General features: G+C 47.1%; 1 protein-coding gene across 1 annotated transcript in view; it reads left to right on the top strand.

Moving 5' to 3' along the window:
- The window catches only part of UBASH3B (ubiquitin associated and SH3 domain containing B), a 60,326-nt gene that overhangs the window by 24,994 nt on the left and 18,411 nt on the right, over nucleotides 1-16,921 (top strand). Inside the window, exons 2-6 of the mRNA XM_026863580.1 lie at nucleotides 8,981-9,038; nucleotides 9,633-9,819; nucleotides 10,300-10,498; nucleotides 12,787-12,956; nucleotides 15,135-15,343. Of these exons, the coding sequence (XP_026719381.1) occupies nucleotides 8,981-9,038; nucleotides 9,633-9,819; nucleotides 10,300-10,498; nucleotides 12,787-12,956; nucleotides 15,135-15,343 (823 nt within the window). The remainder of the gene's footprint in view (nucleotides 1-8,980; nucleotides 9,039-9,632; nucleotides 9,820-10,299; nucleotides 10,499-12,786; nucleotides 12,957-15,134; nucleotides 15,344-16,921) is intronic.

Genomic DNA, 16,921 nt, shown 5'->3' with positions numbered 1-16,921 from the left:
AGAGGACCTAAAACCACAAGGCTCCTACTAATAGGAGCAGCACATCAACACATCCTCGCATCGCACTGAAAATTAGCCCCAGAAAATGAGGGCCTTGGTGGCCTGCAGGGCTCAAGTTCCGGGTAGAGCCCAATGTCACCGACTTCACAGAACAGCAGCTTTCTGGCAAATTGTGCAACTGCACCGCCCCCAAACTTCCTGTTTTGAAACCCCAAGAAGCTGGAAAATGTTAACACCGGCACTTTAAAGTGCTAGTTGTGGCTTTTTTCTTCTTCTTCTTCCTAAAGATCTACATGATACTCAAAAATTCTACGTACAAAGGAGTGAAATGGGGCTGCCTTTAGGAACTAGGGGCAGAAAAGCAAGTGCATGTCTGTCCAGGGAGCCCCAAGCCAGGCAGAGCACAGCACGTCAGAGCATCCGTAGCCAACCCATCCCCTCTTCCATGACCTGTGTGACATCAGGTCGCTCGCTGTCTCTCCACCTCCCACCTTGCCCTCTCCAAATCAGGGCATTTGGGATGTGCTCCATCCCTGTGGCCATTGCTAAGGTTTTTTGGCAGCGGGTCGTGGTGCTCCAGCTGGAGCCGTGCTGGGCACTCGGTGAAGCGGCGGTCACCAGAGTCGAGCTGTGCCGCCCGGAGCGAGTGGCGAGGTGACAGATGGAGAGGCAGGTGCTCACGCGGTGGCAACGAGACAACTGCGATTCACGTGTTGAGCTGCGCTCATCGGGCGCCACGAGTTGGCTTCCCACTCTGGCAAGCCGTGTGATAGGTCCACACTCCGCCCAAAACCCACCGGTGATGGGAGGAGAGGCCCTAGTGATAAGAGGACCTTGATAGAGAAAACAGAGATACAGCAAATCTCTGTTCCATTCCAGTTCATTTTATATAGGAAGAAAAGCAATTGGAAAGGAGAAAGCATCATGTTTGTCTCGAACGCTGCATGGGAACTTATTTATTTCCAATCAGCACGACAACTGCTTCCTTTCCTGGCTATCACTGAAACTCCAGATGGTACATTTGAGCATACTTAAACCTCCAGCTTGGCTCCTTGCAAAGACATTGTCTTCCTGGTTAGCTAAAAATGTATTAATAGGGTTGGGATGAAAGCTCCTGCTCTCCTGCACTGCGCTATTTGAATAATGAAATCCTGGTCATTCTGCAGCATTCTGGCTTGTATTAAAATTAGGCATTTGAAGGGGACAAGCCTCTGCTGAATGTGCTCCGGTTATAACCACTTTTAATTTGAATTTATTTGTATTATCTATATTTGACTGTTTTTCTAATACTTAGAGTTCCGCAAACCCTTTAACAGCAGCAACTGTTACCCGTCTTCCTTAACCCCATCACCATCTTCCAGTGATTGCTCTGCATCAAAATTCTGAACCTTTCTGAATCAGCTGAGGCGCTGCCAACTCTTAGGGTTTTATTAGGGAATTGAGAGACATCATTTTCCTAAATATCCAGCTTCAAGACTCCTGTGATTTTCAGGGACCACTGCTCTTTGTTTGAGCGGCAGGACATAGATTCACACATAAGGAGAAGGCTTAAGGAAATGGAACCAGGAAGCCAGACAAGAAATATAAACCAAAACAAAACTAAAAAGAAAAACAATATCCCAACTGTAAGCAAAACGAATGACAAGTTTTTCCACCTGAAGCTGAAGGGGAGAATAGAAGGACAGAGGAATGTTGATGGGGCGTGAGCAATGTGAATCAACCAAAATACCTGCGCCTTGTTCCCCCTCCATCACGCAGGGACCTGGTGGAACAGCTGCAACTGCAAGCTCAGGTCGTGGACATCTAAGCCCATGCCTCATAAAAAACTGTGCTTTTATTGTTCTAAAGAAAATAATATCCTGTTTCCTTTTTAAACTGTGTATCTCTTTAAAAAATGTTAAATGGCTGCTAAATTCCTGCCTTTATCCGGGACACTTTTTATGAGTCTGTACTTCCCTTTTCTTTTGCTTTAACAAGCCGGCTAAGCAGAGGATTAGGGGAATGACTTAGTGCACATGTGCTAAAAAAGGGGGGGAAAAAAAAAAAAATTCCGCCTTCAAAACCTTACATAACTTTAAAAAATAAACACATAAAACAGACACACACACACCCAGGCCCTCACTCTTTGCACTTAAAAATAATCATCATCATCATGTGGCCAGACTGCAGTTTGCCAGCTGGACTGTCCTCTGAAAAAAAAAATGAACATTTTTAAATTATGGAAACTAGAAGTACATAGCAGCACATTTCCCAAACTTATTTCTGATGGTGTTTTTCATTTCTCTCTCTTTCCTATTACTAGAGCTTGGTGTTCGATAGCTGGGAATAAGCAGGCAAGGAGGAGGAAGAGAACTACCAAGCCTCTATCATGCTGTCAGGCACCTTCTATAAATATTTATGTGACCTACAGGATATAGCACAGTTTGAAATCTTGCAGTCTCCGTAGCCACTGTGCAGTCAGGCAGTTCCCTGTACTCCTCGGAAAGTTCCTGTATTTCAGGCAAGACCTGGGTCCTTACATAGCTGCGATCTGCTTATAGCATCCGCTGCCCTAAATTGGGGATGTTGTACCGAACGGCGTGTTCCTGAGGGGAGCTCAGCATACAGCAATGAACTCGGATTTTATGGAGGATGTGGCTGCAATTAGAGTCACTCGGTTAAACGTGCAGAGGACTTCATGTCCGCCACCACGCGTAGAAGTGTAGTAACAGAAGGGTAAGCGAAGGGATTGAGCCAGAACTGACAGGGAAGGAAAAGTAATTCTTCTGCCATGCACTTATGTTATTTCAGTCTTGCAAGAACACTCAGGTTTGTTGGGGTTTTTTTTGTTTGTTTGTGGGGTTTTTTTTTCTTATCACACTGCAGAAAAGGAACCTACCCAACCCCCAGCCCTAAACAGGAACTTGATCCCTGGTGATATCTTCCTGTCCTGTCCCTATTTATAGAAGTAAGGTCACCCAAATAAGAACAGAAACAATATCATATGATTTTTGTTGACCAACTGAATTCTGCATATGGAGAGTTCAGAGGAACACATTTGAATAACCCCCATCAAAAACCATTTGGAAAGACCACCTCGCTGTGGCCATTTTGGCGCGCGGAACAACTAAGCAATTCATGAGATATGCGGTCAGTTATTTGGAATTTGCATATCTTTCCCTGGCGTCGAATAACCAAGTCATTAGATGGGCAGAAATTTTGCTGGCAAAACTGTTCTTCAACATGCAATTGTTTATTGAAAGCCTAAAATAGACACGTTTCCACTATTGTGCTGCTAATGGTGTAAACAACTGATGAAAAGTGCAAAAATTAAGGAATCTGTAAAGGTCACTTGATGGGCAGTCAGGAAACAAACGCACACGCAAAAAGCTGGGAATTTTAGTGCTTGCAGAGAATTTGAACTGCTTCCGTATACATATTGCTGTGCAGCAGGGTTTGGACTCGGGACCTCCTGCACCAGGACTGAACTGGGCATGTAAGCTAAGGGGGGGCTTAACTGTTGGGCTCCTGCCACATCTAGAAAAGGCCCGGTTTTTGTCATTCCTTGGAGCCAGACAGCATTTTATTTTCTCTTCTTTTACCCTAAACCAATGTTGACTGAAAAACAGGCAAGCTTTAAATAGATACATGTACCTACTTAAATATATGTTTACATAAATACGTGTTTTTATAGACACATACAAGCAAAAATACAAGATGCCTATTTTATAATCCTCAGAAAAAATGTTAGATTTGACAGCATTCGTCTTTCAAACTCATTTGGCACAAATTACGTTCCTTAATTCCTATCTTATCGTGTCAGGCAGTCCTTCGAACTGAAGCTAGTGATGAGGAAAGCCAAGCGCTTCCATCATGTTTAATGCCGTTTCCAAAAAAAAAAAAAAAAAAATTATTTACAAAGCTAAATATTTTATGGGCCAAAGATTCAGGGCTACTTGAAATAATGAATTCATCTCTCCAAGGGGTTTTGTTCACGGATAAGTTTGTCTAGGCTCGAGGCACGTAATGAAAGGGAAGATTTAGTCATTCCCTTTCTTTTACAGGCTGCCTCCATCCTTCCATTGCTCATTCACAAATCCCTCGGTGCCTCCGTAGGCAGACAACTTGTAGGTGGATCAGAGGTAGAGGCTGCTGCTAGCATTTTCCACGGCCTCTGTGAGAAGCGACAGGCAGCAGAGCGAGCTTACAAACAGAGGGAGGTCAGCTCTGCCGACGGCCGGGTTGGAATCTCTGCTTATTATAGCAAAGGGAGAGCCAGCGGAAACGGGGGAATTCATTCCTAAGTGGCAGCCAGAGGGGCCAGCTTTCTATGAATTAGAGCTTGCTTCTGGAGAGCAGACAGGCTCTCTGGACCCCAGGGTCCCGACCAGCTGCGTGGCTCGGCCGTGGTGTACTTGAACGCGTGGGGAGGAGAGGAGCCTGCCCGCAGCGCTCTGTACGTGCCTGAAGGACCAGCTCCGGGGGCTCCAGCATCTCGGCTGCTGCAGCCCAGCGGGGCCACGACAGAGGCTGGGGACCCTGCGTGGCCACGCTCGTCTTCCCCGCCCCAGCACAGCTCGCCTCTGCTGTGGGCATCAGCACCCCGAATTTTGCACCCTAGTGATAAAACACCGCACGGGTGCAGATCGAGAACAAGCTCCGAACAGCTCACCCCTGTCTCTTGCTCTTGTGCATTTTGCGTTACCTTTCCCGCGTGGCAGTTTATTACCCCACGTGCTACGGCACCCTCCTTTCTTAAACTGGACTCGATTAAGAAACCTGAGCACGTACGGGGACAGGATTCCTGTGTGGTGCTTCTGAGACTGAAGGTTCTCTTTATGGTTAATGCATCATTCCCCATTACAGTCATTTCCTCTGAAGTAAATGGGATTTTGCCATTATACTTTATGTTTATTGATATATATTTCCGAGCTGAATTGACATTCCCCTGTTGCCTCCTTTTCCTACCCTGAAATTGCAGGAAGCCAAAAATCCTTCCACAGTAATGAAGTTCTGTAGCATGCGGAGCTGCGGGCTCTCCCATTAAGCGGGCTGGGGTTAAAACGGGCACCATTTACACATTAATATGTATGCCAGGGCAGCAGCACCGGTGCTGCTGTAATGTTTCAGACTAAGGGGTCAGCTGTTTAGCTGGGACACTTCCTATCAATATTTTGATAGTGCTTAACCAGTGATTGAGTGGAGAAAGACTTTCCTTGTGACCTGACGTTGAAGAGTGTCACGGGGAGGCCTCCGAGGTCGAAGAATCAAAACCATCTGGTTCTTTGCGGTGGCTAAAATAGCTGCAGTGTTTCTGGAAGACAGTGCCGTTCAGATCTTTCCCCTTCCCTAAGCTCTCCATTTCCAGACCTGCAGCTGGACGTAGCATCTCCCGTGCTGTCTGTTCAAAATTGCTATTACGTGTCGCTGTGCGCTGTTATATGATTTCCCTGTACTGCATCTCAGAGGCAGCAGAAGTGAGGAGAGATTGGAATTGGGGGGCTCGAGGGACTAGTAATGCGGCACAAAGCTTTTCACCTCCTATCTGAATTCCAGCTGCGATTTTTGCATGACCAGAAATGGTTACTGTGTAATGGCAGTTTGGTAGATTCTGAAGAATACACTATTTATCGGCTTTTTTTTTTTTTCTTTTCTGGGGCATCTGTGTCACAAAACCACTTCTTACCGCTAGCTACAATACTACAGCCAACACTTACTACCCAGCATGAGTAAATCTGAGCACCTAAATCATAGCTAGTCACCTAATTAAGTGACCTGATTTTCTCAGGAGCAGAATATGTCTTCCAGCTCCCACTGCACTCAGCAGCTGTGAAAATCAGGCCACTTTTGAAAGCGGCCAAACATAGCTGTGATTAGTTTTGAGTATTCAACTTTTTAAAAGTTGGTCTTGACAGAGCCTGGGAGCTGGAGTACCCGGAGGATGGAACTTCCCCAAGTTCTGGCTGGTGGCTGCAGAGGAGTGTTAGGGAGGGATGCAGTGCATGCCCTGTTTTGTGACTAACCACAGGCTATCAGTCATCATCACCATTCCCAGCACTAAATTTAAAAAAAAAAAAAAAAGCTTCAGGTCCCATGATAAAAATATACTTTGGCTTTTGTTTGCGTTATGCAGTATTTCCTCACACTGGAAATTAAATTGAAAAGGGAGTTTATTGTCCCCGTGGAAGAGATAGGCACCTTTTGAAATCACACATGAACAAACACGTGTGGGGCCCAGCCTAACGTTTTCTAATACCCGTTGGGGTCCCAGGAGCACAAAGGCAGTGGAGAAGGAGCTGCAGTCGATTCCAGCAGAGCTCTATTGTGCCATTTGTTCCAAGGAAACATCAATTTATTAAGCAAACAAGTCAACAAGGGTGGGTGGCAGAACCGTCTGTCCTGCTAGATTGTGCATGACTCCTCCGGAGATCTGCTCCGGGGTCTGGAGAGAGTAAATAATGAGTAGAGCCAGCTTGCCTGCCCTCACTTTGCAACGGGAGAAACTGCTCATTTCAAAGCCAGAGCTTGACTGGGAGGGCGTTTTTAATTCACTGCCTCGGATGCAACGCAGACAGACATACTTCAGTGGCAAGATGCACGGTTAGGAGAGTCACATTTCAGTCGTGTCTTAAAGAGCATAAACCACCCAGGCACCAGTGGAGGTGGAGTAAGCAAAGGCAACACAACAGAAAGGGACGATGAAACCAGGGTAGGGGAAATCCGCAGCCGGCCATCGCTCTGCTCAGGGAGCAGCCTCCCCGAAAGGTTCCCAGCCTGTGCAAGGGGAGCGCTTTTTTGCTCTTTGCTCGTCTGAGCTGCTTTTCAAAGCAAAACAGCCGCCGTTTTGCACAGTGCGTCCGAGCCAGCCTAGGGAAAGGTCAGCAAGATAGAACAGACCAAACTACGGCGTTGACCACACGAGATACATCCTTCCAGAAGGCAGGTGCTTGGACTAGCACTCTGCTGATCTCAGATGAATGCTGGCAGATAAGGGCAGCAAAATGCTTCAGGAGGAAGTATTTTCATAATCGCGCATTTGCAACACAGCCCTTTTTTTGCAGCATTATCTTTCTGCCTTCCTCTTACTGTCAAAACTAACACAAATATGTATATTTAAGGGGTGGGGAAGCCAAGGGCAGAGCTGAAACACAGCTGAGTCAACAACACATGTCTACGAGCTGGTGGGTAACGTTGCACATTCCCGCATGGTTATCAGAGTGCTTCAGAAAGGCATCGCTGCAGACAGACAGACAGAGTGACAGAAGCTCAGTAAATATCCGACACAGCACTACGGGCAGAAACAAGAAATGCCGGCAGGTCCCAGTTGCCCCAGTCCTACAGCTGTGGGTTGCACCCCAGAGTCATGAGCCTTTTCCCCTCACTTGGACCCGCTTCCTATAACCAACCGGCAGCATCTTCTCGCAGCAGATAACACAGCGTGCGTAGTACGTGGATCCTGTCCCTTGGGTCAGACGCATTCCCTCTAGCTTAAAGAGATCAGCAAGGCTCTCACTCTATTATCAAGCTGTAACGTAACATATTTAGTAAAATTAGGTTATGGCTTGGGGCTGGCTGGCGTGAACTAGAAGTTTTTCCTGTCCTCAGTCAGATCTTGTGTCGCTGACACCAGGCAGCTGAGACATGGCATATAACCCACGGAGCAAAAAGGGAGGCAGCCGCTTCGGCCAAATTAACGACAGGAGAACACAACTGGCTGTCACCTCGGTCAGCCCCTGGGCTCTGCCCCTGCTCGTGCTTCACACCCCGAACAGCAGGCAGCGGGGCGTTAGCTTCAGTGGGAGCTGCGCTGGTCCCTGCTCTCTACCGCTGGGAAACACCCCCCTGTCTGCCAGTGCAGCGTGGTGGCTCTGGAGGATGCAGATCTGTTCTGGCACTGCCCATCTGTAGGATCCTTTCCCTGGCTTCGGGACACAGCTGCCTGGAGACCCCTCTCTTGCCTTCTGTGAAGGCTTCTTGCTCTTCAGACCTTCCTCCACCCACACCGTGTTTCACGAGTGTGTGAGGGTTAAGTAAAGCAGCATCCCCTTCAGTTTGGCTTCTTTCCTACCAGACCTGTAGTACTTGTTTGAAAGCAATACTTCCCCTCTTCCCTTAAACAGAAAGCTCTGAAATCACCTATTGATGGAGAATTTGCCTCCCGACAACAGGGCCTGACTTCTGCCCCACGACCTTAGCATTTCTATCCTTTTCTGCCACCTCCTGTCATCATTTTTTGCTAAATATTTATGCCATTTGGATTCCGGGTGAATTTCTCATTTTGGCAGTCTCTAGTGTTACAAAGCTGAGCTGATCCACAGCTGCGTTTCCGTGCTGATGTCAACCATTTGGAAAACACTATGAGATGTCTACAAGTTAAACAGCACCGTGCTGGCTGCTTCTGCAACCAGAAAACTCGCTGAACGGAAGACTTGGGTCTTCCTAGCTGGAGTGAAAAGGGATTTATAGGCATCCTGAAGGGAAATAAGCAAAAGGGCATTTTCAGTGTAGCGAGGACTGAAGGCAGCTTGCAAATATTGGCAGGTTATTGGAACCTGGAAAAATCTCTGGTTTGTGCCCCCTCGTGGCAGTTGATTTTTTCTTGTCCTCAGGCCACTGCAATGCCTGCACTTCCAGACCCAGCCCTTCTGATTTTCATGCTGGGCAAATGACCAGTATAGAAGTCATTAAATGCCAACAGCCGGTGCTTCACCAGACAGAAATACTCCAGGCCAAGCAGGGAAAACCCAGAGGTCCATTTCTCATACTTTAAATATGTGGCACAGCTTTGCCCCTCAGACCGTGTGCAGCGACTTGACAGGCAGCACGACCTAAAGAAAGCCCCAGGGCTGAGGAAATCCGTCTGAAAATCAAATTCTGCAGGTTTCTAAGCACACCGCCACAGCCCTTCCCCAGCAAGGACCCAGGTTCAAGCAACAGACGTGACTGTAACCGTATAAACCAGCATCACTGAAATACTCTTTTTATTTTGTTCTCTCTTCAGACAAAAAGCGCTGGCATCGACAGGTGGAAGAAGCGTTCAAGCAGCATGCGACTGGTTGGTATGAAGTAATAAATGTTAAAAAGAGTAAAAGAAATAGTGAATTTAACATCTACGATTTCAGCCATTAGAACGTGGAGTTTTTAAACTGATAAACGCTACGTTCCGTATAAAACACGTAAAATGTTTTCCCTGAAAAACACCAGCAGCGTTATTGAGCCATTATTTAAGTGGTGTAAATAAGCGGTCCAGAAACAAGCCTTGTCTGGGAGAGTTTGTGATCTCGAGTAATAGCAAGAAAAGGTGAGAGAAAGGAACCACTACTCTCTCCACCCTAAACAGAAAACCGAGAGATGCCTTTTCAAAGAGGTTGAGCAATTTCTAGTGCTCTCCTCCCTGTGTTTTGTACTCCAAAAGTCAGAAAGGCAGAAACAGTGACCTGGGTTAGATCTTCAGAGCCTCAGTCTGAAACTAAAACCCAATTTTCTGTATTACTTAGCAGTGGTAATGGGCTGCAAGTGAGATGGTGCACCTCTCTGCCTGACCTGCCAGAGCTGATTTGTTCCATAAAGGGAGAGAGGAGAGGGAAAGCTGGTTTTGCTGAAAAAAATAGATGTCTTTATCCGTCAGTCTAACAGTGCTTTCTCCCTCTTAGGTTGTTCTCCCATGTGGGTGACCCATTCCTCGATGACACCCTGCCTCGGGAGTACGTCCTCTACCTGCGCCCCACCGGCCCCCTGGCTCAGAAGCTCTCCGAGTTCTGGCAGCAGTCAAAGCAGATCTGTGGGAAGAACAAAGCTCACAACATTTTCCCACATATCACCCTTTGCCAGTTCTTCATGGTAAACCAGAGCTCCTCTTCCCCTTGCCTTTACGCACGCACTCGTGAGCAGCCCTCACCAGGCGCCGGCTGCAGACATTACACACTTTGTTCGGTCGCTGCACAAGGGTTTGTGCCCGGGGGTTGGGGGGGTGTGTGTGGAGGAGGTAACTGGTTTTTAAGCAAGTTGTTTTCGGCAGCAGCAGCAGACCAAATTCTCGTAATCTCAAGTGATCGTTAACAGCCGTGGAGGCTTGGTGAGGTTAGGGAGGTTACTCGGGGACAGCTGATCCTGCTTGGAGGACAAGGGAGGGGCAGATGATTTCTGAACATACATTTTTTATGACCATGTGCTTTTTCTCACTGCCCTATAGCAAAGGGAGACCATTCGTGCTCACCCTCCCAAGCCTTTCCTTTCTCTACTGGGCGCGCTAGAGAGCTAAGCAGAGGCGTAAGGAGTGATTATCCACCTGAGAAACGCTTGTCCCGTTTCCTTTGGCAGTGCGAGGACAGCAAGGTCGATGCTCTCACTGAAGCTCTGCAGGCCACCGTGATGCGGTGGAAATGCAAATTCCCTGCCCCTCTGCCTCTGGAGCTCTACACGTCCTCAAACTTCATTGGGCTTTTTGTCAAGGAAGAAAGTGCTGAGGTGCTCAAGAAGTTTGCTGCAGACTTCGCTGCAGAGGCTGCTTCTAAAGCAGGTGAGTGACTCTGCTGGCAGCTACGTAGAGCTTATGGCTTGGCCGCGGCTTGGGCGTTTTCAGAAACCAAAGTTTTGATGGCGTGAAGAAACAAAGCTCATGAAGCCAATACCCGATTTTGAGAAGTGACCTGAAGGCTGAGAGCCCAAGAGGAACACCCCAGCGGGTGCTTTGGGTTTCAGTGCTTTTTCAGTTGAAAGATCACCTCACGCTTCGTCTCAAGTGTTATCTCCTGAAAGGGAAGTTGACATTTGGTGGTTCCTTAACCTTTTAGATAGACGCTTTGTCTGCAAGGCTGAGCATTTCCTGCTCCACTCGCTACCTCGAGCCACCGCCACAAAACTTTCTTCAGCCATATAAAGGCTGTGCTTCTCGCTGCATTCCTGAGATGCAAACAGGACTCAGTGAGAAGATCCCAAGTGCCCTGGCAACCTAGAAGGGTACCTTTTCAAATCTCAGTACCGTTGCCTGGTCCTCTGCTGCTTCTGGAGGGGAGAACCCATCAGGAGCTGGGAGATGACCGGAGCACCCCGAGCTCTGACAGTTTCTGCTGCTGAAGGGGCTCTCCAGGTGCCCTCTGGTTAACTCCCAACTTGGAAGTCAGAACAGCATTGGCAGTGAACTAGACTCCTAAGGTTGGGGTGATTAACCCCACCAAAGTGCGTTGTCCAGAATCAGACACACAAAACCTGGAGCAGAGTGGGAAAAATAATAAGCTCCCTGACTAATCCGCTCACCCTCTGTCGCTCAGCCTGGACTAGTCACAGCACAACTGGTTTAGTCCTTCGTTATCACAGGCTTATCCTGGGGTTTCAGCACATCAAGATACGGCAACTTCTGAGTCCCTGGGTGTTCCTGTGCGAGTCAGGCACCCCGTAGCACCATGCAGAACCGCTGCACGTCTCTGCCCCTGGTTCAGAGGAAGAGATACGGATGTGTCGTAGGTTCTTAACACCTCTGAAATGCATTGCTTTCACCTGACGGTGACCTAGAATCTTTCTTCCATTTAGAAGAGGGAGGAAACGGCTGTTATCTTTACAAATGCACATTTTGGAAAGCAGCGACCTGCACGGCAACATTGGGTGGGTCCAAGGACTGCTGGAGCCGTGTGAGAATGGTACAAGTGTCCCCCTGCACAGCATAGACGTACCCTCCAAACCAACACGGTCAGAAGGGGCAGTTCTCGCTCCGAAAACACCAGCCCAGAAGAAGGAAGCGTCAGTGGTTCCCAGCAAAGCTTCTGCCCCTGCAACTGCTGCGGTTCAGACCAAACTGGTTTGTTCCTAGGGGAAGCCAATTGCTGCATTGCAGTCCACAGCTTGGTCAGGTTATCACATTAAAGTCTCTGGGGCTTTTTCAGAGATACAGAGCATATTTTTTTCTTGCTGATCAAAAAAAAAAAAAAAAAAAAAAAAAAAAAAAAGATGGATGAGCTTGCAGAGCTACCCCTGGCTGGCACTTAGATCTGAGTCTCTGAATAGCTGCAATTTTGACTGAATAATCAGTCAAATTTAATTGCAATTTTTGGTTGAATAAGCAAGAATAAATTACATGCAAACAATGTATCCTATGATTTCCATGTCTAGTGGAAGAGTCCAATATTTCCCATACTTTCACCTTTCTGCTTCCTGGAATCTTTTCCTAATAAAGATTCTTTTTCTGCAGGATCATTTTGAATCATTGTCTGTTGCCTCATATTGGAATACCTCACCTTCAGTGGGCAAACTGGTAATCCAACTGATGTGCAGGGAAAAGATTTAATGAACTTGCACGAACCTGTAAATTCCCTGAATTCGTAATTGCTAATGTAGGAGAGAGAACAAAGGAGGGAGAGGAAAAATGAAGATTTTTACTTGCTTATTTGGAGAGATCCTCATCTGCTAATGAAAGAAAGTCAACCCCTTTCCTGGAAAAGTGTCTTTTTTGGCAGAAGACCTACTGGGTTCAAAATTACATTAATTGTTATCACACCATTCAGATACCCGTTGTTCTCTGAATGCAAATGAGCTCTGGCAGTTGGTTGCCTTGTTTGCCACCCTGGCGTGACTCAGGACTGAATCAGACCACGGATCTCTAATAATTTGATCCAAGGTGCAACATGCATAGGGAACTCGCGTTTGACTTCTCCAAAAGCCTTTTCAGAAACTGGCCTACGATTGGTTCCACTTGAGCTGCCTTGAAAAGTTTGGCTCCCCGCTCCTGTTCAGAAGTGATAGACGCTCTTAGACCTTCAGCAAGCTGCTAATCTCGACTGTCTCTTGTTGTTAACTGACATCTTCTCATTGCAGATGTTCACGTGGAGCCCCACAAGAAGCAGCTCCACGTGACGCTGGCCTATCACTTCCAGACCAGCCACCTGCCCACCCTGGAGAAGTTAGCACAGAACATCGACGTCAAGCTGGGCTGCGACTGGGTCGCTGCGATATTCTCCCGAGACATACGCTTCGTTAATCACGAGGTAAGTTTTTGGAGCTTGTTTCAGTCAAAAAAAAAAAAAAATCTAGCAGAGTCGCAGGCTGTTTTAGCTGCATTCACAGCTCAAGAGTGCTCACAAGCTGCAAGGTGAATGAGGACACCCGTGTCCCCTGCTGAGCGCTGTATGGATACGCGGCACAGGCTGCGCAGGCAGTAAGGAATTTGCCACAGGGGTACCCAGAACATAGATCTCCCACATCTCACCAGCCATCTTAGCCAACAGACCATCTTGCCTTTTTTTTTTTTTTTTTACTTACACTGCCTAGACTTGCTGTTTCACCCACCTCATTTCTTGCTTCTTGTGGGAACACTGTCCAGCTGGGTTAATTCTAACAGTGACTCTCATGTTAGCTCAACCTAAGCTGGTCTGAACTCTCAAGAACCAGACCAGTATCTTAACCTGACCAGTATCTTAACCTGACCACTACTCATTTCTTCTGTACAAACTTGACATTATTATTATTATTAATCACAGCATTTAGTTTCATCATCTGAGAAACATTTACCCTCATGGCCCGTGTACTTCAATTACTCATATGGATTCTATAACTGCAGTATATAAGTGTCTTAACACGTTGTTTTCCAACACAATATACAAAAAAATAATATTTCCATTTTGTAGATTGGGATCTTGGGCACAGAGAAACCACACGTGAGGTTAACCTCACCTGCCTGTAAATGTCCCCACTTTAGACCTCTAAGTCTGAGCTGGTCTTTGCTCCGAGGCTCAGTGTGGAGAAACAGGCACCTCCAGAAAGTGAGTCATCTGACCTACCTAAGATGTCTAGCTCAGAACAAGATGAATCAACTCCTGGAGGAGGGAACCTCCAGAAGGTGCCTGCTCAGGCTTTGGCAGCAAACCAGACTCCTAGTGTTGGGGTGATTAACCCCACCAAAGTGCATTGTCCAGAATCAGACACACAAAACCTGGGGCAGAGTGGGAAAAAGTTATTTTAGTCCAGCACACGATACACCACAGAGTAAATAGGTGCCAAATCTTCTGGAGAGCTGAGGTTTCTCGTGCAGGATGCTCTGACCGCCCTGGGCCATGCTTCCCATCCCTCCTTTCCTACCCAAAGAGTCGTCTTGTCCTTTAGAAGCTGCAAGTAGTCAACACTATCACTTACTGCAGAGGGAGCTGCTGATGAAAACCAGCACACATCTTTGCATATCTAACTTCAGGCAGCCATGTGTGAAAGTTTTGGCCTTGTGGTATCAGGTGACAGTGACTAGTATCCTTTGAAGATACCACAAATAGTCTAAAGGAGGATTAGCGAGCAAACAGGCTGACACCATCAGGAGACTGGAGCTGCTCAGCAGATTATGGTTTTTCTTTGCACGATGCCACTGGAGAAGTTGGGCTTGGCCAGGGACAGTAACACATTTGTTCCCCTTTTAAATGGGGGACTGCTGTAGCCATTTCCAAGGAAAGTTGCTGATGGGTATTTAATACGTGTGGATTCTTCATGCTCCAGTGAAGGCAAGATTAAAGAATTACACTCACCGGTCTTTCCCCCATCTTTTAACTTAACCCTGTCCATGTTAGGAAATTCAAAGAAACCAACGCAGCCACATCGCAGTATCTCTCCCCACCTCTCCTTTCTCCTTGTGCATTCTCATGAACAGTTTTGAGAGCAGGGAGTCACAGAATCAAACCTGTTACACCACCACCCCCCCCCCTTTGTCTTCAGAAGCAACAGCAACAAGGAGAGCTGCTCTTTCAGATCAAGCACAAGTGAGTAAACCAAAGATGGTCACGGACCACTACAGCTGGGTAAATTCCACATCCCAATAAGAATTCAGTTCCATTTTTAACAGGGTGATTAGATGTAAGCACACGGTCATGGTTTTGCTTGCTCAAAAAAAAAAAAAAATCACACACACCCCTTGCATCCTGGTTATCAAAGACACGACTGGAATCAAAGAGGGAAGGAGTAAATAACTGGAAAAGCTTTCCAACAGCAAAGAGTGGGAATGGCAGGAATTCCCTGTAGGTAAATCCTTCCTGGATAAAGCACAAAGTGATGCACTTCAAGAAGAATGCTCACATCTTGCTAAGATTAAAGGTCCAGTATAGGACCAGAGCTCCTGCCCCACTCTGCTAAAGGTTCCCTCCCATTAACGATCCTTTCTTTCATTTGTGCTTCTGTTTCTCCCCCAGACTCTGCAAGTGATCTATCCTTACACCCCCCAGAATGATGATGAACTGGAGCTGGTCCCAGGGGATTTTATTTTCATGTCCCCAGTGGAACAAACCAGTACAAGTGAGGGCTGGATTTATGGCATTTCCCTTGCAACTGGCTGTTCTGGGCTACTGCCTGAAAATTACATCACGAAGGCGGATGAATGTGGGACCTGGGTGTTTCATGGGTAGGTAAAAAGCTGCTCAGTCCAGTTTCCATCACTGTAAAAAGGGGGCTCAGCAGCTGTGATTTCACCTGGGTAAGTGAAGAATCTCCCAGGGCTGCTGAGCAGGTTGCTTGGGGAAAACATACTGGCACACAAATCCTCATTTTATAAGCAAAGGAAGAGCAGATGCTATCCCTGTGCATGGGATTAGAGGACGATGTGATTTATTTAGCTAAGATGTTACAGCAACTATTACTCATAGGATCGGTGCTGGTGGGTAACGGAGCCGGAGCAGATGGCCGCTGTAGAGCCACTGCTGTGTAGATACCTCTGCGGTGGGACTAGGATCAGGAAGGTTTACAATTGAGCATTAATTTGGGAAGTGAGATCTTCTGTGTATAATTCTCTGGGGAAAAGCACTTGGGATCAGAAATATTTCTTAGCAAGATTTTCAGAAGCGATTAGTTGCCTGCCTGCCAGTGGCTTCAGCAGTGAGAATGCAGACCTCAGCTTTTGATTAAGGTTATGCCTGATGCCTCTTCATTTTGATAGGAGTTAGTTAAACAGCAATTAAAAAAAAAAAAAAAAGGTAGTGCTTGAGGGGTGGCTCTGGGCACTCCTGCAAGGCTGCCTGCATCTCTAAGCACCAAAAGCACCTTTGACAAGCCTGGAGCGTAGGGAATAGTTTGTATGTAAGAGCACAAGACATCGAGGAGAGGCGCATTCCTGCCTGCTGCCCCTTGGTTACAGTCACGCCAGCTGGCAGGTTAGTTACACGGCGCAGGGATGGAGATACAGAACAAAACACAGTTTGGATTTCAGATTTCAGTGGGCAAGCATGACCTGTGGAGAGGGTCTCTGAGCCCAAAGGGAAGGCGTTCTGTAACCCGTGTCAGCACAGGACAGCCAGGGGAACTAACTCGGCACTCGAATAAAAACTGATCCAACAACTCCTCAAATCGAGCAAAATGCAGGAAACCGAAAGAGCAGAAAGGGCAAGCAGCCTTTTTCTTTGCCTGTGGCTTTTCATTCATTGATGCAATGTGGCGAACGACAGACGGAGAGCAGGCACAGGGCAATCACAGCTTGCAGGCTGGCTTCCAGATGTGACTGCCACCGACCACTGCCCTCCTGTACACCAGCCCTGGTTTGGCCCCAAGTCCTCCCCAACCCACAAGTCTGTCAGGCGGGGACAAGCGTAGCAAGAGATCACTCATTTGTCACAACCATCTATTTTTTTCTTGCCTGCCCTCTGAGAAATGCACACCACTAATAAAGGGCTTCCATCCATACGTTAGCCCAACAAACCTGTCTATACTGGGTCTGTCATTGCAAAACTCCAGCTCATCTTTCATTATGAGGAAAGAAAAGACCTCTACTAACCCGGTCTTAAAGAAATGAAAACCAAGACTCCTGAGCGAAGTCAATCGGAGTGTTTGTATGAAGACAGGACTTAATCCAGACCCTCCAATCCACAATCCTGCAAAACCATCCTTTCTCCCCCTAAAATTTGCCGGCCAAAATGGTCTCAGGTCCACATACACTGCAGCAGCCTGCTCTAGTGGATTCTATTTTTTTTTTTCTTACAGTGCCTGGAAG

Source organism: Athene cunicularia (genome assembly GCF_003259725.1).
Source record: "Athene cunicularia isolate RWA chromosome 24 unlocalized genomic scaffold, athCun1 chr24_part1, whole genome shotgun sequence".
In the NCBI taxonomy this organism is placed as follows: Eukaryota; Metazoa; Chordata; class Aves; order Strigiformes; family Strigidae; genus Athene; species Athene cunicularia.
The sequence above is the reverse complement of the archived record's forward strand: the minus strand, read 5'-3'. Positions and strand labels throughout refer to the sequence as shown.